Below are 20,335 nucleotides of genomic sequence, written 5' to 3'. Positions count from 1 at the left end.
CCAGGCTGATCCCGGTTGCCTCCACGCCCCCCTACCGAGGAGGGGAGAAGGGGGAAAAGGGTGGGGGCGTGGCCCGGCCGTAGCCAATCAGGGCTCAGACCCCAACAATCTACACCCCCTCCCACCCCACCTCCGCCGCCCCAGGCAGGATTCCTTGGCCCTGAGCTCAGCTCCCTGCATGCACGGCCTAGTCGGGAAGGGGGCGGCAGGTTGTCTGCTGAGTGGACTCGGGACCTGCAGGCTTGGGTTGCCGGGGCCTGGGAGACAGCCCTGAGTCAGATGGGAGGAGAAGGCTCAGGCTCCGACCTGAGGGAAGGCTTGGCGCCCGGGCTGCTTTTCGGAGAAAGCTGGGGAGGGGTGGGAGGTGGAGAGGGAGCAGCTGGCAGGACAGGAATGTGCTGCCCTTCCTCTTGGCTGGGGGAGGGGAGAGCGGGGTGCGTGAGAGGCCAAGGTGGGGGCCCTCAGGCTTAGGCCACACCTGCCCGGACATACACCTCCCGGCCTATCTCAGATGTCTCCTGCCCTTGCTTTCACAGTCACTCCTACTAGGCGGCCACCTCACCTCACCTTACCAGACCCAGTAAGAGAATTCTTCTGACACACCCGCATCTACTGAAGGGTTTTCACACAGGAGCAAACTTAAGAGACAGGTACAGGGAGTCATACCCACACGTCAAACCACTAACCTGATGCAGACAAATGCTGAACGGTCTGTACACACTTACTTATCCCCACAAATGGTTCCCAGGCACCCACACTGTCCTGAGCTCTGGGACCCAGAGATGATCCATTCTTGGTCTCTAGCCCCCTGAGGAGCTCACAGTCTGATGGGGAAACCATAGACAACAGCTTGTTATGGGGTTTGTGAATGAAGAAACTGGGAAGGAGACCTGTGTGTCTGTGAGTACATTGCCATGTGCAGACAACTGTCAGAATAAAGGAAGAAAGAGATGAACTGGCAGAGGGCACAGCAGGTGGGGCATCACACACTGTGCGCGGGCTTTCTCTAGTTGCAGTGAGCAGGGGCTACTCTTCGTTGCGGTGCGCGGGCTTCTCATTGCGGTGGCGTCTCTTGCTGCGGAGCACAGGCTCTAGGCGCACGGGCTTCAGTAGTTGCAGCACGTGGGCTCTAGAACGTAGGCTCAATAGTTGTGGCGCATGGTATTAGTTGCTCTGCTGCATGTGGGAGCTTCCCAGACCAGGGCTCGAACCCCGTGTCCCCTGCATTGGCAGGCAGATTCTTAACCACTCCGCCACCAGGGAAGTCACCATCACACATTTTTTTAACAGAAACTGTTGTTGGGTATTTACTATGTGCAAGGCACTGTTCTAAGTTATACAGGTATTAACTCACTCCCATGTTATAGCTGAGGAATTAGAAATAAGTGACTTGTCTAAGGTCACTGGACAAGAACAGCTGGGATTTTACCTCAGCAGTTTGGATCCAGAAATGCTGTCATAACCACCTTCCTATACCTTAACCCCTCTGAACATAGTAACACCAAAACACACAGACACAATAGCCACACCCTTGAAACACATGCACACGTAACAACAGAAATTTAGAAGGTGGCATCTGCTGACAAACACAGCCTCAAACAAAATCAACCAAGACACACTCATTTTAAGTAAACTTTCCATTGAAGTAAAATATACACAGGGAAAAGTACACACATCATAAGGGTACAGCCTGACGAATTTTCCAAGAGTAAATATGCCCTGGGAACCAGCACCAGATTAAGAAACAGAACATGACCAGTTCCCAGAGCCCCCTCTTAGCCCCTCCCAGTCCCAAGGCTGACCACTATTCTGATTTCTCACAACATTAATCGGTTTTGTCTGTTTTTTTTTTAATTTTTTAATTTATTTTTTTATTTTTGGCTGCGTTTGGTCTTCATTGCTGCACCGCAGGCTTTCTTTAGTTGCGATGAGCGGGGGCTACTCTTTATTGCGGTGTGCAGGCTTCTCATTGCTGTGGCCTCTCCCGTTTTGAAGCACCGGCTCCAGGGGCACAGGCTTGAGTAGTTGTGTCTCTTGGGCTCTATAGCGCAGGCTCAGCAGTTGTGGCACACAGGCTCAGTTGCTCCGCAGCATGTGGGACCTTCCCCGACCAGGGCTCGAACCCGTGTCCCCTGAATTGACAGGCGGATTCTTAACCACTGCGCCACCAGGGAAGCCCGGTTTCGCCTGCTTTGAACTTTATATAAATGGAATCATACAGTGTGTAGTGCTGTATCTGATTTCTTTCATGAGACTTGTCCCAGTTGTTGGGGGTAGCAGGACATCACTCTCCTTGCTGTGTCCTCCATGGTTTGAACAGACTACAATCATTTTGCACTCCCCTGTCGATGGGTTGTTTCCAGTCTGAGGCTATTATGAATAGAGCTATGAACATTCCAGTACAGGCCCCTTGGTTCTGATACCCACGCATTTCTGTTGGGTGTTAACGACCTAGGAGTGGAACTGCTGGATCATAGAGTTTCACTCGAAAACCGCCAGCTTTCCAAAGTGCCTCTACCAATTTACACTCCCCCAGAAATATGAGGGATCCAGTTGCTCTACTTCTTCGCCTCCACTTGGTAAGGTCCGTCATTCTCACTTTAGCCATTCTGGTGGGTGGAGAGTCAGTCATATTTGCAGTGTCTGGCACGTAACTGGCACTCAGTCAGTAGACTGTTGAATGAATGGGTAGTTGAACACTGTAGAACCAGAGAGCCTGGCGAGGGGGACACACACCCACGCACACGCACACGCGCACACACACACACCCCGTTCCAGGGACGCCCCCACGCGCAGCGGTAGCACACAGGACACACACCCTCTCGCGCCCCCTGGCGCCCACGTGGTCTGAATGCAAGGCCGCAGCCCCACCGCGCGCGTCCAGTCGCCCAGCGGCCCCCAACCTGCCTCTCGGCGGCGGGCAGGAGGCGCTGCTCGTCCGGGTGCCCCGAGGGGGCGGGCCCGGTCGGGGCGGGGTCGGCCGGCTTCCAGGCCTGGGCTCTGGCCTCCCGCGCCGCCCGGCCGCTCCGGGGACGGGCCGGGGCGGGGCGCGGCGGCAGGAAGCGGGGCGGGGACTCGCGGAAGCCTTGGGGAGCGAGGGAGGGCGCGGCCAACTCCCGGAGAGAAGACAGGCCGAGAGAGCGGCGCCCCGGCCTGGCGCCGAGCCTGAGCCAGCCGGACGGGAGGCGGCCCAACCGCGGGCTCGGCCTCGGCCCCAGCCCCGCCAGCATGGCCGGCCGGACCGTGCGGGCCGAGACCCGGAGCCGGGCCAAGGATGACATCAAGAAGGTGATGGCGACCATCGAGAAGGTCCGGAGATGGTGAGCGCTGCCCCGGGGCCAGGGACGGGACACGATGGACCACTCCTCCCCCAGATACGTCTACCCCCCTTCGCCAGCTGTGGCCCCCAGGTGTTAGGTGTGCCTCCCAGCTGCGCCCTGGATCTGCAGGGCTCTATCTTCCTTCTCCTGGCTACACCCTGGGGTCTACAAAGCGTGTTCCCCAGCCCTGCCCTCCCGAGGCTGGAGCTCCCATTTATGCCCCGCCCCCTGAAGCTTTGACACTCCTTTCGCAAGTATGCAGAGTGATCTTCATTGCTTTGGTCCCCAGCCCGGCCCATAGTCGCGCTCTCCACGTATATACCCCAGGGGTCTGCAGAGCCATGACCCCAAGTCACACTCTCTCTCTAGAGGCACCCCCCCATCTATACTCTCGGGTCTGCAGGGTTTCTCCCTCTAACTATGTCCCATTAGCAAAACTGCCCCTTCCCTCCGGCACCACCACCACCTCTACAGGTATCCCCAGATGTGTCCAGCTCCTGGGGTGGCTCTCTCCTCAGGCCTCTCTGACCCAGTCCCCCCACCGTCCCACAGGGAGAAGCGCTGGGTGACTGTGGGCGACACTTCCCTTCGTATCTTCAAGTGGGTGCCAGTGGTGGACCCCCAGGAGGAGGTGAGCAAGTTCTCCCACACCAGGCCCTCCCTCTGTGCAGCCTCAGGCAAGCCCCTCCCCACCCTGGCCTCCACCTCCAGTCCCCACTCAGACCTCAAATGCAGGAGCCCGGACAGATGTTAACAATTAGTAGCAACTCCGCCTCTTCCCCCTCCCCCCACACCAGACCCCGCTCACCCCACCCGAGTTCAAAACCTAACCCAGTGTGCACAACCTGTCCCCTCATGCAGGGCCTTCTGCTTCTCTGTGCCTCAGTTTGCTTATTTGTACGGTGGGGGCTTTGCAAGTGCTAACTAGAAAGCTGACTCTGACCCTTAGCCCTCTAACCCCCAGGAGCGACGGAGGGCAGGTGGCGGGGCAGAGAGATCCCGAGGCCGGGAGCGGAGGGGCAGGGGCGCCAGTCCCCGAGCGGGTGGCCCTCTCATCCTGCTCGATCTCAATGGTATGTAGGGATGCTGAGATGTGGGGGGCTGTGGGGATTGAGGGAGGGGGCTGGAGGCCTCAGGCCCAACCCTTTTGGCTTTTGCTCCCACAGATGAGAACAGTAACCAGAGTTTCCATTCGGAAGGCTCCCTGCAAAAGGGCACCGATCCCAGCCCTGGGGGCACCCCCCAGCCCAGCCGCCCTGTGTCACCTGCTGGACCACCAGAAGGGGTCCCGGAGGATGCTCAGCCCCCACAGCTGGGCCAGGAGAGAGGTAGGACCAGGTGCCTCCCAGGAGCTCTCTCTTCTGAATCTTGTTCTCTCCAAGGTCGAAGCCACCAGCTTACCCCTCGACCTGCTCCCGCTCCTGTGTTGCCTCCTTGGGAGGCCTTCCCTGAGTCCTGTGGAAAGTCACCGCCCTTCCTCTAGCGACTATCTGTCTCCTTCCCCTGGCTTCTTGGCATCTGTGGATAACTTAGCACTGTCTGAGGTTTTCATGTAAATTTAGCATTTTACTAGTTAAGTATCTTTCTCTGCCACTCCCACCTCATGTCACTTCCTGAATGTTGGGCCCATATCAATCTTGTTCACTGCTGTATCCTCAGAACACCATGGAACACATAGTAGGTGCTTAATAAATATTTGCTAAGGAATAAGTAATCGTGATAATCGTAAGAGTGATTAATAATAAGAGATAATAACAGCTAATACTTATTGAGCTCTTACTGTGTGCCAGGCACCCTTCTAAGCACTTTCCATGTTTTATCTCATTTAATCCTTACAACAACTCTGTGAGGGTTATGATCTCCATTTATAGATGAGAAACCGAAACCCAGAGAGGTTCAGTAAGTTGCCCAAGCTCACACAGCCAGTGAGCCAGGATCTGGGGTATGAGTCCTCCTCAGCTCCTCTTTCTTCCCATAGAGTCAATCCCCTATCTGGTCAGATTCACCTCCCCAATGTGTCTGCCTTCCCAGGCTCCGTCATCTCTCTCACCCGCACCCAGCTCCAGCCTCCTGGGTCTCCTGTCTTCCAGTTGGACCCACACAGCTACCAGAGCACAAGGTTGACGAGGTCATTTTCCTGCTTCAAAGCCTTCAATGGCTGCCTGTGACCTTTGACTTCTCAGCCTGGCACTCCGGGCCCTTCGTAAACTGTCCCCTGCTGACCTCATTGTTCCCTTCCAAGAACACCATGGCTTGGGCCTGTGTTCCGTGTTGTCTAGATCATACCACACGCTTGTGTACCTTTACTAATATAAAAACAATAATTGGCATTTATCGAACACTTCCTGTGTGCAGGGCACTGTACTTTTCCTGTGTTATCTCATTTAATTCTTAAAACAGTCTCATGTGGTAATTACTGTAATCATCTCCATTTTACAGGTGGGGAAAACAGGCTTAGAGCAATTAAGTCACTTGCCCAGGGTCAGGATTCGAACCCAGGCAGTCCAACCCCAGAATCTGGGCTTGCCAAGCTTCTGTTCCCTCTGCCTGAAATGTACTCCAGCTCCCCATTTGTCTATCTGATCAAATCTACTCACCCATCAAGATCCCACCTAAATGTCCTTCCTGTGTTTTCTTCCTGGGTTGCAGCCAGGTGACTGGCTCCCCACTCAGTGCTCCCACAGCCCGCGGGCTTATGTGATTGGTGTGTTTCCCTCTTGGTCTGTGCTGTGGTACAGAGCAGCTGTTCAGGGAACACCTGTTAATTTCATGTTCCAGATCCTGGGGGCATAACTGCGGGAGGCACCGATGAACCTCCAATGCTGACCAAGGAGGAGCCTGTTCCGGAATTGCTGGAGGCTGAGGTGAGAGTGTCCAGGAGGCTGGACTCCCAGGTCTTGGAGGGAATGGGGGCTCTGGGGTAGCCAAAGCCTTGGGGGTTGCACTCTTGAGGTCCAGGTGGGAAATGTAGACCTTGGACACAGCTAAAGGCTATAAGGCTGGGTTCTTGGGACTGAAAAGAAAAGGGTGTTTTAGAAACAAAATCCTGCGGGCTGGATTGGGGCTGATTTGAGACCATTAAAAGCCTGAAAAGATCATGGTGCACCTCCAAGTATTTTTTTTTTTTTTAATCCTAAGAATGTAATTAGCTTAAGAAAGTCCCCCACAAACTTCTGACTTTTCCCACAAGGACTACCGTGATACGTTTTCGAGAAATATCAAATATCAACTTCTTTCCCCCAAATGGTGTTGTTGTTGTTTCCGGCGCCCTACTTAATCTGCGTCCTGGGGCCCTGGCCCTGGGCTAGACTCCCGGGTCCGGGAGGGGAGTGGAGTGGAGGCTTTCGAGAAGGCATAGGCTAGGAGGCTGCACTCCTGGGTTTGGGTGGAGCTCATGCCTGTCCACCCTTCCTCTCCAGGCCCCTGAAGCTTACCCCGTCTTTGAGCCAGTGCCACCTGTCCCCGAGGCAGCCCAGGGTGATACAGAGGACTCGGAGGGCGCCCCCCCACTCAAGCGCATCTGCCCAAATGCCCCTGACCCCTGAGAAGCCGGCCTGCCTGTCCTGTCGCCCCAGGGGTCCCTTTGGCTTTTTACAAATAAAGACCCTTTTGTAATTTCGTGTCATGTCATTTCCCCGTCAGGGCTGGGGAGGGTCTTTGGAGACAGTTTTGTCTCACGCTCCATTTCTCAGATGGGGTCACTGAGGCTCTGAGAGGACCTACCTGTAGTCACACCCTGAGTCAGACATGGAAGAGGGGTTTGAGCCAGGACCCTGCCTCCCCAGCACTCCCTCCACCCTGTCCTGTCCCCCTTACCTTTGACCCTTCCTTCAGCCCTCCTGCTCTGGGAATCCCAGGACCCCTTTTCTTCCTGCTCAGCCCTCCCCTGGGCCCAGCAATTACCAAAGCTCTGGGCAACTAGGCCCGTGATTCCCATTCACACACAGGAACACAGAAGCCCAGAGGGACTTTGGGGCCTGGGAAGACCCAACCCATTCCCTGCCCTCAGGAAGCTACAGCATCGTTCCTCCCTGCCTCTGCTTAGCCATTCCTCCACTGGAGCCCCTGCCCACACTTCTGGTTGAATCTTGCTTGTCTTCGGCTCAGTCACTACCTTCTCCAGGAAGCCTTCCCCAGGCTCAGTGAGTTTCTCCCCTTCGGGCTCCTACAACCCCGTGTGCTCCTTTCCCTTTGTCTCAGCATTTATCAGGCTGTTTGGGGATGGTTGGTTTGTGTGTCTATCTCATCCACTAGGCTGTAGGCTCCTGAGAGCAGAGCTTGGTCCCAGCCTTGCCTAGCAGCACACTAGGCATAGAGCAGTCATAGCAATTGTTGGGTGAATGAATGAATTAATGAATGGGCTGAGGCTGTCCAGGAAGGCTTCTCTGAGTAGGTGGCCCACAAGCATGACTCTGAGACATGTACCTCAGTGTGGTATATCTGACGTCAGAAGTCCTGGTTAAAGTCCTGGCTCTGCTACTCACGAGCTGTGTGGCTCTATGCTGGCTGTTTCCACTCTCTGAGCCTTAGTTTGTTCATCTGAGCAATGGGGACAATAACTAGGCCTGATCTGCTGCAGTGGGTTGTGGGAAACTTCAAATAATATAAGGGTACCTTCACTCTGTGCCTGCAAGAGAGTCAGAGTCAGGTGTATTAGCCCTATTTTTATTTTTATTTTTTTTTCCTATTTTTATTTTTAACAAAGGAAGAGACTGAGGTTCAGAGAAGACCAAATTGAAGCTTTAAAGAACTTTTTAAAATATTCAGGGTGTTTCCAGCAGCTTCAGTAGTAATATTTGAGCCAGGCTGGCCAGGGGAGCCAGGTGTGCAGTGATGTGGTACATTCATTTCTTGTTGCTGCCTAACAAATTACCACAATTTTAGTGGCTTAAAACAATGCAAATGTATTATCTTAGCATTCTGGGGGTTAGAAGTCCAAAATTACTCTCAGTCGGTTAAAGTAAAAATGTCGACAGGGCTGGTTCCTTCCAGAGACTGTAGGGAAGCATCTGTTTGCCTGCTTTTTCCGGCTTCTGCAGACCACCTGCATCCCTTATGGCCCCTCCCTCCATCTTCAGATCCAGCAGCATAGCATCGTCCAAACTCCCTTTCTGTCTCTGCTTCCATTGTCACATCTGCTTCTCTGACTCTCCTGCCTCCCTCTATTAAAGACTCTTGTGATTACATTGGACCCACCTGCATAATCTAGGCTAATCTTCCCAGCTCAAGATTGTTAATTTCATCACATCGGCAGAATCTTCTTTGCCATGTAAAGTAACATATTCACAGGTTCTGGGGATAAGGCCTGGACATCTTTGGAGGGCCATTATTCAGCCTCAGCACATGTGGTAAAAATCTCAGCCATTTCTAGGGTGTGTGGGTCATCTCGTTATTCCCCTGAATCACCTCATGTGGTGATGAGAGTGCTCTGTAAAATGTAAAGTGCTTTGTACGGATTAGTAGTACAGTGTTAAGGCCCAGAATTCAGGCTCTGGGTTAGAATCTCAGCGTCACCATTCATTCACTGTGTGACCTTGAGCAAGTGACTTAACCTCTCTGTGCCTCAGTTTTCTCATCTGTACAATGGGGATAATAGTAACATCAGCCTGGTGAGATTATTGTGAGGATTAAATGAGGCAATACATGGAGAGAGAGTCCTTGGCTTGGTACATAGTAAGTGCTCAACAAATGGCAGCCGTTTTTCCTATTACCCCATTTTACAGATGAGGATATTAGGGGGTAGGGGTAGAGGCCAGAGACTCACCTGCCAGTGAGACTGGGGAGGAAGAGTCATTTCTGAGTAGGCTTGAAAGGCTGAAGTATGAGTCTTCCCCATTCCTATCCCTCTCCTAGCCCAAGGCCCCAGTCGCCAGGCAGCCGTCCCTTAGCCCAAGCCTGCCCTCACCTTTTCTGTAGCCTACTCTGTAACCTGGTTTAAAAGCCACCTCTTCCATAGCCATATCCCTGACCATCACCTTGCCATGCCATCCCCTTCTGCTCCCCACATCCACACTCTCTTTTTGGAAATTCTTCACCCTTGGCTCTCAGGCCCTAGCCTCCAGTGCTCTCTTCCCCTATGTCACTCTCTCCTTTTCCCGATCCCTTAAATATCTCTCGCTCTGGCCTAGCTCTTTTCATGAACACTTTCCCTGCTAGGTCCCACCTACTCCTTGAATTAATGGTTCCCAAGTCTTTGCTTCCCAGTTCTGCCCCCTACCTCCAGGCTCAGAGAGCCAAATGCCTCACGACATCTCCACCGAGACGTCCCACATATCCTCAGCCTAGCCCTTCTCCCCACCTGTTCCCAGCATCGCCTCTGGGATTCCCCAGAAATGGCCCACAATCCCAGGAGTTGGCTAAGATGGGAGCACCCAGAAGTCAGAGTCAACATCCCATGAGTCACCCTGTCCCGTTAAGTCCTTGTCCTAAATAACCCTCCCACTTGCCCCTTTCTTTAGGGCCCCACTGTTTTGCTGGTAGGCACCAGTGAGTTTCCCTGCTTCGCTCTGGCCCATCAGCAATGCATTGTCCACCCAGCAGCTGGGCGGTCTCGGAAGCCCGAATCTGCCCATGATGCTGCCCGGGGTTAGAACCCTCCAGTCCCCTCATTACCTGCAGGATGGTACCACACTCCGCCTCTTCCTCCCATCCCTGCACAGCTACCCTTGGAACTGCCTATAATCACCCCCAGACACTTTGCTTTTTTACTCACCTCTGCGGCTTTGCTCATGCTGTTTGCTCGGCCAGGAGTGCCCTTCTCGTCCCTCTTCATCTGGGAGATGGCTTCTTGTGTTTCAAACCTCAGCTTCCTGGTGTGGTCTTCTGTCCTCTCCTCGTGCCCCCTGTCTCCTCTTCTGCCGTTTCCAGAGCATCAGGAATTCTCTTGTGATGGTCGATGTTGCCTTCGGTCTCCAGCACCAGACTGCAAGCTCCACGAAGGCAGGGGAATTCCTTTATTCATAGCAACGTGTATTTATTGTGCACTTACTGTTTGCTGGGTACTGTTCTAGGCCCTGGGGATACAGCATAGACAAGATGGAAAAATATCCTTGCCTTCACGGAACTTAGCTTCAGTAGATCAGATTATATGTAGAAAGTTATAAGTACTGTGGAAAAAATACAGTAAGGGAAGTGGGGAAAAAGCAGATTGCAATTTTACATAGGGAGGTCAGGGGAGGCCTGACTGAGGAGACATTTGAGGAAAAGGTTGAAGGAAGTGAGGGAGAAAGCCTTGCACATATCTGGGGGAAATGCATTCCAGGAAGAGGGAACAGCCAGTGCAAAGGCCCTGAGGGGGCACATGCCTGGAAATGAGATCAGTGCCTCTGGAGCAGAGGGAGGAGGGAGAGAGTGGTGGGAAGTGAGGTCAGGTCAGCAAGGGCCTCAGCGGCAGGACAGGCACATAACCTGTCATTCAAACCTTGAGGATAAAAGAGGATGTATTAGTAATTATCCCCAGATAACAGGTGAAACGGGATAACCAGGATGTAAGGTTATCCTGCTTGGAGGCCATTGTCAGGACTTTGGCTTTTGTTCTGGGTGAGATGAAGAGCTATTGAAGGGGTCTGAGCAGAGGAGTAACATGATCAGACTTAGAGGGCTTTTTCCCTTAATATTTTATTATAGTTTTAAAGTTTACAGCAAAATTGGAAGAATTGTACAGGTAACACTGATGTACCTACCACCTATATTCTATATAACATTTTACTGTTTGCTTTACCACATAGCCCTATCCATCCATCTAACAACCTTTCTTATTTTCTTGATACACTTCAAAATAAGTTGCAAACGGTGGTATACTTCCCTCCCTACACTTCGGCATGCACATTTTTCACTAGAGTCCAGTATTTATTTATAGGTTTTTCTTTTCCTGTAAAAAGAAAAACTTCATACAGTATTCATATAGCAAAACTATTCATATAGCAAAATGCACAGGTGTTAACTGTGATCCAGTGAGTTTCAACAAATATATAATTTGCATGATGCAAGCCCTTATCAACTATATCACTATCCCCCCCGCCCCGGAAAGTCTCCTGTTGCCCCTTCCCTGTCCCCAGCTCCCTAGAGACAGCGCTGTTCTGATTTTGGTTTTGATTAGGTCAACCTGTTGCTGAACTTCGCATGCATGGAATGCATGTGCTCCTTTGCATCCATGTCCTTTCACTCAGCATAATGTTTCTGAGAGTTACCCACTCTGTTGCTTGGATCAGTAGTTTGTTCCTTTCTATCGCTGGGTTAGATGCCATAGACTTGTCTTTGACTAGGATTGCTCTGCTGGGTGGAGAGCAGATGGGTCCAAGTTCTCTGCCTGTTTCTGTTTCCCCACACAAGCCTGTCAGGCCTAGGGCTCAGAGCCCTGGATGAGTACATCCCAGGGAGATGGATAGCCTTTTCTCAGGGACCTTTCAAACCTCAGCTTCCTGTTGTGGTCTTCTCTCCTCTCCTCGCATCAGTCCCCCAGAAATCTGGGGAGACAGAACGATATCAGAGGTAGGATCTAGGGTGACCAAGCATTCTGGTTTGCCCAGGACTTTCCCCATGTTAGCCCTTCAAGTTCCATTCCCGGGAATCCCTCAGTTCTCGGCAAACTGGGATCCCACCACTGCCCCTAGGCTCCCAGGCCCTTTCTCACTCCAGACTACACTTCCTTCCTTCTAAGAATTGATTTTCCTTAAACTCCAAACTGGTCTGCTGCTCCCTTGCTCTAAAACTTCCCATGGCTCCCCATGGCTTTGCCTGGCAACCCAAAGGATATACTCAGCCTATGTCAGTGGTTCTCAAACTTTGCTGCATATTGGAACCACCTGGGAAATTTTGATGTCTGGCTTCTACCCCCAGACATTTTCATTGGTATAGGATGCGACTGGGGCATTGGCTCCACAGGTGACGCTCATATCCTGCAAAGTTTGGGACTCACTGGCCTATGGGTATGATTTGATTGGCTTACCTGGTGTTGAATGTGTTGCTAATACTTAAAATTAAGTGATTTCATACAAAAATCTGGCCTCCCGGCTACGTTTGACAAAGCAGAAGCTCTGAGACATTGAGTCTGCTTCGAAGCATGGTCATTACCTAGGGGTGTGGGCGCTGGCTGCCCTTGGCGATGGAGCATGTGCTCTCCAGTCCCTAGAGTCCCCACCACCCCTCCACGTCTTGCTCTTCTCGTTCATGTTCATTTGCATGGCCTGCAGGCTAATGTCTGAGCTCTCCAGCCTGGTCCCCGCTCACCTCCTCAGCCTCTTCTTCCAGGATGCTCACCTCGCTTCCTGCCTTCCTGCCACATGGGCCTCATGGTGCCCTTTCCCACCTGCCTTTGCCCATGCAGTTCTTGCGCCAAACTCCTTATCATGGCAGACCAGGCCCTGCTCAGTTGCTCAGTTTGGCCTCTGCCCTCCTCTCTCCCTCCTCCCCCCTGAGCTCTCTACCATCTAACCCACGGAACTTCAAACACACCAAAGCTGGCCAAAGCTAGTTCCCATCTTAGCCCTTGCTGCTCTGTCTGCCTGGGAAACCCTTCCCTTCCTCCCTTCCTCTTTCTTCCTGGCTGATGCCTACTCATCTTTCAGGCCTTGGCTTGGATCTCACCTCCTTCAGCAAGGTCCCGTGATCCTCAAACTAGGTCACGTTCTGGGTTAGTCACCGTACTTCCTCTTTCACTTGACGTGTCACTTTCCCCTGCTAGAGTAAGGCCACGTTGTTCATCTCTGTTGCAGGGCCTCCTGTAGTGACTGGTAAGTAGTAGGTGTTTGTTAGTGATAAATGAATGAAAGACCACCTCCCTTTCTCCACTGGCAAATCCTACTCCTTTTCCTGTTACATTTCTACTATAGCATTCAGCTCTCTGTTCTCCTGGAGACCCAAAACCTCACTGAGGTCAGGTGATCCACTGAGTTTTAGCTCAGGTCCTTCTCACAGTGGGCTGAGTGGGTCCCCAAACCCATCCTGTGGTGTTTGCCCAGTTTCAGAAGGTGTATCTGGAATAGGCATACTCAGCAACGGGTAGACTCCCCACATCCGTTGAAGGCAGGGCTGTGACTGGTTGGTGACCCCCAGGTCCCCACACAGGGCAAGTGGAAGGGCAGAGCACAATAACTTACTTTCTATTCCCTTATATCGTCTGTTGGCAATGGCTCTTCTGCCTGTCCCCTCCTTTGTTCCTCCAGTCAGCTCTGGGATGCAACTGTGGTGTAGTGAAGGGTCAGGATGCAGAATAGGAATGGAGGTGTTCCAGATTCAATTGATTTGTACTAACTGTGTGATCTTGGGAAAGTCATTTCCCTGTCTAGACCTTAGTTGCCTCATCTGAAACATGAAACCAATATTATCTTTTCCATATACAGTAAGTCTCCTACATACGAACCTTCAAGTTGTGAACTTTCAAAGATGCGAATTGCGTTCGCACGTCCAGTCACGTAAATTAGTTCACGTGTCTGGCGTACATTGTCACCTGTGTGCATCCTCTACAAGTGGTTGTGTTTTTGTGTACTTTACAGTATTGTATGGGGTACAGTAGTACAGTATCTTTATTTCAAGCCCAGGATGTCTGGAAGCAAGTGTAAAAGCAGTGGTGTTGTAGCTGGTACTGCTAAGAAGCGCCAAGCTATAATGATGGAAACAAAAGTGAAAATAGGGCTTCCCTGGTGGCACAGTGGTTGAGAGTCCGCCTGCCGATGCAGGGGACATGGGTTCGTGCCCTGGTCCGGGAAGATCCCACATGCCGCGGAGCGGCCAGGCCCGTGAGCCATGGCCGCTGAGCCTGCTCGTCCGGAGCCTGTGCTCCGCAACGGGAGAGGCCACAGCAGTGAGAGGCCCGCGTACTGCAAAAAAATAAAAATAAAAAAAATAATAATAATTGAGAGAGTGGAGCGAGGTGAAAAGATGGTAGATGTCACTCGTTCTTATAGCATGAATCGTTCAACCATCAGCACAATTCTAAAGAACAAGGACAAGATCATGGAACATGTGAAGTCTGCTGTGCCGAAGATGTGGACAATAGTATCGAAGAAGCGTGGAAAAGTGATGGAGGAGATGGAGAAACTTCTCAGAGTGTGGGTGCAGAATCAGCATCAGCGTCGAGTCCCGCTCAGCTTAATGCTGATTCAAGAGAAAGCTAAAACCCTTTATGAAGACTCAAAGAAGAAACACAGCGAAGAATCAGAGGGTGCATTGTTTAATGCCGGCTGGTTTCATCGGTTCCAGGCTAGAGCCAACCTTCAAAACGTAAAAGGAAGTGGTGAGGCAGCGAGTGCAGATACGGTAGCTGCCCGGGGAGTTTCCTGAAACACTTCAAGCAATCATTGATGAAGGCACGTACTGTACTAATGAAGACCTGATGGAATTGGAGGCCCAGAGGAAGGACAAAGAGAGACAAGAGGAAGAAGAGATAACTGAAGAACCGAAGAGATTCACGATGCAGGAAATGGCAAGGGGATTTTCTTTATTTGAGGAGGCACTGTTAGTTTTTGAGGCACAGGACCTGAACGTAGAACAGTACACGAAGGTTGCAGCAGCCGTTCAGCATGCAATCCAGTGCTACCATGTCATCTACAACAAGGAAAAAAGAACTACTACCCAGACATCACTGGATCGTTTTTTCAGGAGGGTTGATATAATTGAATCCAGCAAGGAACCAGAACCTGTGCCATCAACGTTAGGCCTGAGTGAAATTGAAGCTTGCCCTCCGTCTCCTATTGCTGACGATCCTTCAGCTCTACCATCTCCCACCTCTTCTCCCTCTTCCAGTCAGTAACTCTTCTTGCCTGTTCACTTGATACCAGCCCCCGTATGCCAGCTGTTGTAGTGCACTGCTGTACTTTTCAAGGTACTGTACTGTAAAATTGTTTTATTTTTTGTGTTTGTTATGTATTATTTGTGTGAAAAGTATTATTAACCTATTACAGTACAGTACTATATAGCCAATTGTGTTAGTTGGGGTACCTAGGCTAGCTTTGTTGGACATGGGAACAAATTGGACTTAGGAACATGCTCTCGGAATGGAACTGGTTTGTATTTAGGGGACTTATATAATATATATATATATTTTTTAATCTTTTCCTCATCTATCTTTGACCCGTGTCGGGAGCAGAGTGAACCAAGTGCAGACCACGCACGGAGAAGCTGTATGTAAACCAAATTTTTGTGAAGCGAATAATATTTCCAATCTTTAATTTTTAAAATCACCGGTAGGACTACAGGCACTCTGGGAAATGCAGTGCTAAAGAAACGAAAGTAAAAGTCTGTTGTAATCGATTATAACCCCAGCTGAGGTTTTACTGTATCTATTGTAAGATATTGTGAAGGAGCCAGAGAGAGTCGGTTGGGATCAATGAAAACAGCCCTAAATGGGGCGCCAGGGCTCTGGTACAGCTGCCGTGTGACTTCAGTCACCTTGTCTGTAAAATTGGACCCACAGATCCGGCTCCCCTTCCTGCCTTTGGTGAAGGTTCCTGGAAACAAAGGAGGGCAGTGCGCCTCGGAAACGGCCGAGCGCGGGGAGGGCGCCCCGCGGCGAATCAAGTGTTAAGGGCACCGAGCGCACAGCTCGGGTCCTAGAGAGGCCGCGGCGGACTTCCGGTGCGGGCGCTCCGGACACGATTTTTCCCAGGGCTGCGGGGCGCGGGCGGGGGACTGTGCTGCCGAGGTTGTGTCTGCTCTACAGCAGCAGATCAGGGTCACCTAGGCCGGGACCTGCGGACGTGCCCCTTCCCCCGAGTTCCTGACCAGCATTTTTGACCGTGGGCAGCATCTGGACCCTCTGGGCCTTTGTCTCCCCGGCTGTAATGCCGGCGTGAGGATCCCGGGACTAGCCGATCACAGTCGGTTTCTTTTATTTACTTGCCCCTGGGAATCCACTGTCTCCCCATTATACAGTCCAGGAAACCGAGGCCCAGTAAGAGAATGTGACTTTGGAATGGCAAAGACAAGCTTTCCCACCAGTGTATCTAGTCCGGGCAGAGGCATAGTTCAAAACCACATCCCTTGATTCCTAGCACTGCTGCTCCAAGAGTTTAAGGACGTTTATGATGAGAGCCACTATTGAGAGCTTACTCTGTGTCAGGAGCGGTGCATACATACCTCGGGAGATGTCCACATTTTGCAAGTAAGAAAAGTGAGGTTCAGGGCGATTTTCTCCACAGTCATGATGCAGGACAGTGGGTGAGTAGCGAGGGTTATAAACCAGGTTTGTGCGACTTGACTGGCAGATCTGTTTGGGGGAATATTAGCTAACATTGAGTGCTTATGACTGAATCCTTTCATAAGGGGGCAAAAGCTTGCCACAGGGAGATGATGGGGAGCGAGGGATGCTCACCGACCTGGTTAAGTTAAATAATAGTGGTCCTGGTTCAGGTATCTTTGCATCCTTTCATTTACCTCAAGGAGAAAAAAAATAAGATTTAACCGTTTTCTCTTTTTACTAACAACTTTTATTGAGAGATCATTCATATACCATACAATTCACCCATTTAAAGTGTACAGTCTAGTGGTTCTTTAAGTATATTCAAAGAGTTGTGCAGCTATCACCACAGTTAACTTTAGAACATTTTCATCACCCTCAAACCATACCCATTAGCAGTCATCCCCATTCTCCTCCAGCCCTAGACTATCACTAATCTACTTTCTGTCTCTGTAGACTTGCCTATTCTGGACATTCATATACAGCCATAAGTGGCCTTTTATGACTGAGATAATCTCTTTTTTAAACAAAGTCCAGGCCTTGAGCTCAGAGCTTTGGCCTATAACCATCGCAAGCGAGAATTGAATACCATCGTTTTGATTTTGTTGTATTTATTTTTTACCATTCTAGGGTAAGTGATAGGTACTTCCTGTTTATGGTAGTGATATAAAGTTTCCTTCTTGAATACATGTTTTTCCATTTTAAAAGTTGATATTTTTAAAGGACAAGATTAAGCAAATAGTAGAGATGGTGTACAGGTGTCTGAAGGCTGGGAACATGGAATATGAATGAAGTTTTGAAAACACTAGGTTGTCTGATTTGAGGCTTTACAGGACATAGTTGGAAAACCACCCTATTATTCCAATTCAATCTCCTAACAGTTCATAAGAGGAAGTGCATCATTTTACTGATGAAGAAACAGGTATAGGGACTTCGCTGGTGGTGCAGTGGTTAAGACTCTGCACTCCCAATACAGGTGCCCTGGGTTCAATCCATGGTCAGGGAACTAGATTCCACATGCATGCTGCAACTAAGAGTTCGCATACCACAACTAAGGAGCCTGCGTACTGCAACTAAGGAGCCAGCAAGCCACAACTAAGGATCCTGCGAGCCGCAACTGAGGAGCCCACCTGCTGCAACTAAGGAGCCCACGTGCCACAACTAAGGATCCCTCAAGTCACAACTAAGGACCCTGCGAGCTGCAACTAAGGAGGCCACTTGCCGCAACTAAGACCCAGCGCAACCAAATAAATTTTAAAAAAAAAGAAAAAGGAACAGGTATAGAAAAGTTAACTATGGTAACTGGTCCAAGGTCACACAGCTAGTGACAGAACCTAGACTTAACCTAAGGTCTCTTTAATTCCAAAGACTACCTATTAACCAAGTTTGAAAGTAAAACTGGGGGTGAGGAATGGAGTAGCAGGCTTGAGAGAGGACTCTAGCCACTAGACCAAAACATGTGGGGACCAGGCTAGTTGTTTTGGGTATCCCTTCAAACAAATAATCAAATATTTTTTTAAAAAACAATGCAATTTGTGACTCTAAGCAGAGATTCCATCTCAGGCACTGTTGGGGCTTTCTTCCTCTCTCAAGGGCACACCAGAATCCAAGAAGTGTTGCCTGGATCACTAGGGGTGTGTGTATGTGTGTGTGTGTTGGTGCCAGGGGGGGTCTAATCCCTTGTTCATCTTGGCTGCTGTTGGCATCGCTGTCCAAGGGACAGTGGTCCTTTAAAGTCCATGGCTTCTGCCCCATACCACATGCAAGGCACCAGAATCTAGGGCTGCCTGAGACTCCTTGTATGTAGGATCCCATGATTCCTGGAATATCAGGCAGCCACCTACTCCTAGGACTGGCTAGTTTCATGGAGCACAGCCTTGGGGCATGTGCCAGGACTCCCGCTCTCCCCTTCCAGGCCTGGGGACTTTTCCATCCCTTGTCATCACCTCCACCAAGACCCTCTGCCTCCCACCCTCCTACCCTTCTTAATACACTTCATATTCTTTCACTGTTGGCTTTGATAGCACATTAAACTCAGAGCCCATTTCCATTTAACCTAGTTTTCTTTTCCTTGAGGGCAAAGAAAGGAAGGAGCTTAATTTTTAAATCTTAACTTTAAAAATGTAGCATACAGAAGACAAACATACTTGGTCCTCCCCTCACATAGCTGTGCATTTCAGCTTGGACCCAAACTTGACGTTAATCACACCTATCCTCCTTCAAAGGCAGTTAGGGTCCATTGTTATTCAACTTGAGTGAGAATCTCAACCCTCACTCCAAGCAGTTTAGATCTAAGAATAATTTGGGGCCATATAGAACCAAATAACTAACCCGGAGCCAGGTAATACTCTAAGAAACTACATGCATAACCTCACAAAAATCATTTCAACAACTCTGTGAGATAAGTAGTATTATTGTGTCCATTTTACAGATGGGAAAACTGAGGCACGGAGAAGTTAAGTCACTTGTCCAAGGTCCCCCAGTCAGTAAATAGTAGAGGCAGATGTGAGTCCACGTAGTCTGATTGGAGAGCATGTGATCTCGAACACAGAGCACAGACTCTGAAGTCAGACTATTTCCTTCATCATCTACAGCAAAATTTTAGTGTTCCCTATTCTTCGCAACTTTCTAATGAAAGCAGGCTTTTCCTTTTTTTAAATTTTTCTTTATTTATTTTTGGCTGCGTTGGGTCTTTGTTGCTTTGCACGGGCTTTCTCTAGTTGCGGTGAGCGGGGTCTACTCTTGGTTGCAGTGCACGGGATTCTCACCGCAGTGGCTTCTCTTGTTGCAGAGCACGGGCTCTAGGCGCGTGGGCTTCAATAGTTGTGGCACGCGGGCTCAGTAGTTGTGGCGCATGGGCTTAGTTGCTCCGCAGCATGTGGGATCTTCCCAGACCAGGGCTCGAACCCACGACCCCTGCACTGGCAGGTGGATTTTTAACCACTGCGCCACCAGGGAAGTATGAAAGCAGGCTCTTTTTTTTTTTTTTTCCTTTTTTTTTCAATTTCAAAATTAAACTCAAAGACCCCTGTAAAGAGAGTGTTCCTGTAAAGAAAGGAGTCTCACAGTCTGCTCTAAGGAGACATTTTCTGCCACGGCTTTCAGAGCAGCAAGTGGGCTGAGGGGCTTGGAGTTTGGGGGAAAGGAGATGGGGATCCTTGAACCTTGTGGGGAGCAAGGACATGATGGTAACAGTGGCTCCCATTGACTGGGTCTTCCTAACATGCCAGGCCCTAGGTTAAGTGCTAGATAGAGGGGTATATGTAATGTGTATGTTTACATGAGACACACACTAGAGGTCAAGTTTTTATCCACCGCCCTACTCTACACTTCTAGATTTTTAGAGGGGAGTTTTTTTAGAGATCACTTCATACCTCCTAATTTATAGGTGAGGAATCATTTCGGTTCATTCCTCAACAGCCATGGAAGTTCTGTTCTATGCTGGGCCCCATGCTGAGCTCTTAGGAAAGATAGAAAAGAACAATTCAAGGTGTTAGCAATAGGAATCTCTGGGTGGTAGGAATATAGTGTTACTCTTATTTTTTCTTATCTGTATTTCTGTACTTTCTTTCTTTCTTTCTTGGCCATGCCGTGTGGCTTGTGGGATCTTAGTTCCCTGACCAGGGATCGAACCTGGTGGACCACCAGGGAATTCCCTGTATTTTCTTTTTCATAATAAAATAAAAATAAGTTCCCCCCCCATTATGCCCCTACATGTACCGTACTCTTTCTCCAGTTTAAATGATTACACACCTCAAAACCCCATGGTGGGAGAAATTCCAGTTAAGGAATTCAAGACCTTGTACTAGAGAGGAGTCCTCCTAATTCACATGGCAGCTGC

At 50.2% G+C, this 20,335-nt stretch overlaps 1 protein-coding gene across 3 annotated transcripts in view; it reads left to right on the top strand.

Annotated features, from left to right (window-relative positions):
* The first annotated feature begins 2,890 nt into the window (after nt 1-2,890).
* BCL7C (BAF chromatin remodeling complex subunit BCL7C) overlaps nt 2,891-20,335 on the top strand; it is a 32,602-nt gene continuing 15,157 nt past the window's right edge. The window contains exons 1-6 of one of the 3 annotated variants that reach the window (XM_079945235.1): nt 2,891-3,320; nt 3,873-3,951; nt 4,285-4,393; nt 4,487-4,648; nt 6,099-6,184; nt 6,740-7,482. In XM_079945235.1, the coding sequence (XP_079801361.1) occupies nt 3,229-3,320; nt 3,873-3,951; nt 4,285-4,393; nt 4,487-4,648; nt 6,099-6,184; nt 6,740-6,865 (654 nt within the window). In that variant the 5' untranslated portion in view covers nt 2,891-3,228 and the 3' untranslated portion in view covers nt 6,866-7,482. Of the gene's footprint in view, nt 3,321-3,872; nt 3,952-4,284; nt 4,394-4,486; nt 4,649-6,098; nt 6,185-6,739; nt 7,483-20,335 lie in introns of those variants that run through there. The other 2 variants (XM_079945234.1, XM_079945236.1) reach the window with 2 other exon arrangements.

Source organism: Stenella coeruleoalba, assembly GCF_951394435.1.
Source record: "Stenella coeruleoalba genome assembly, chromosome: 15".
NCBI classification, from domain to species: Eukaryota; Metazoa; Chordata; class Mammalia; order Artiodactyla; family Delphinidae; genus Stenella; species Stenella coeruleoalba.
This window is presented reverse-complemented; position numbering and strand designations above follow the sequence as displayed.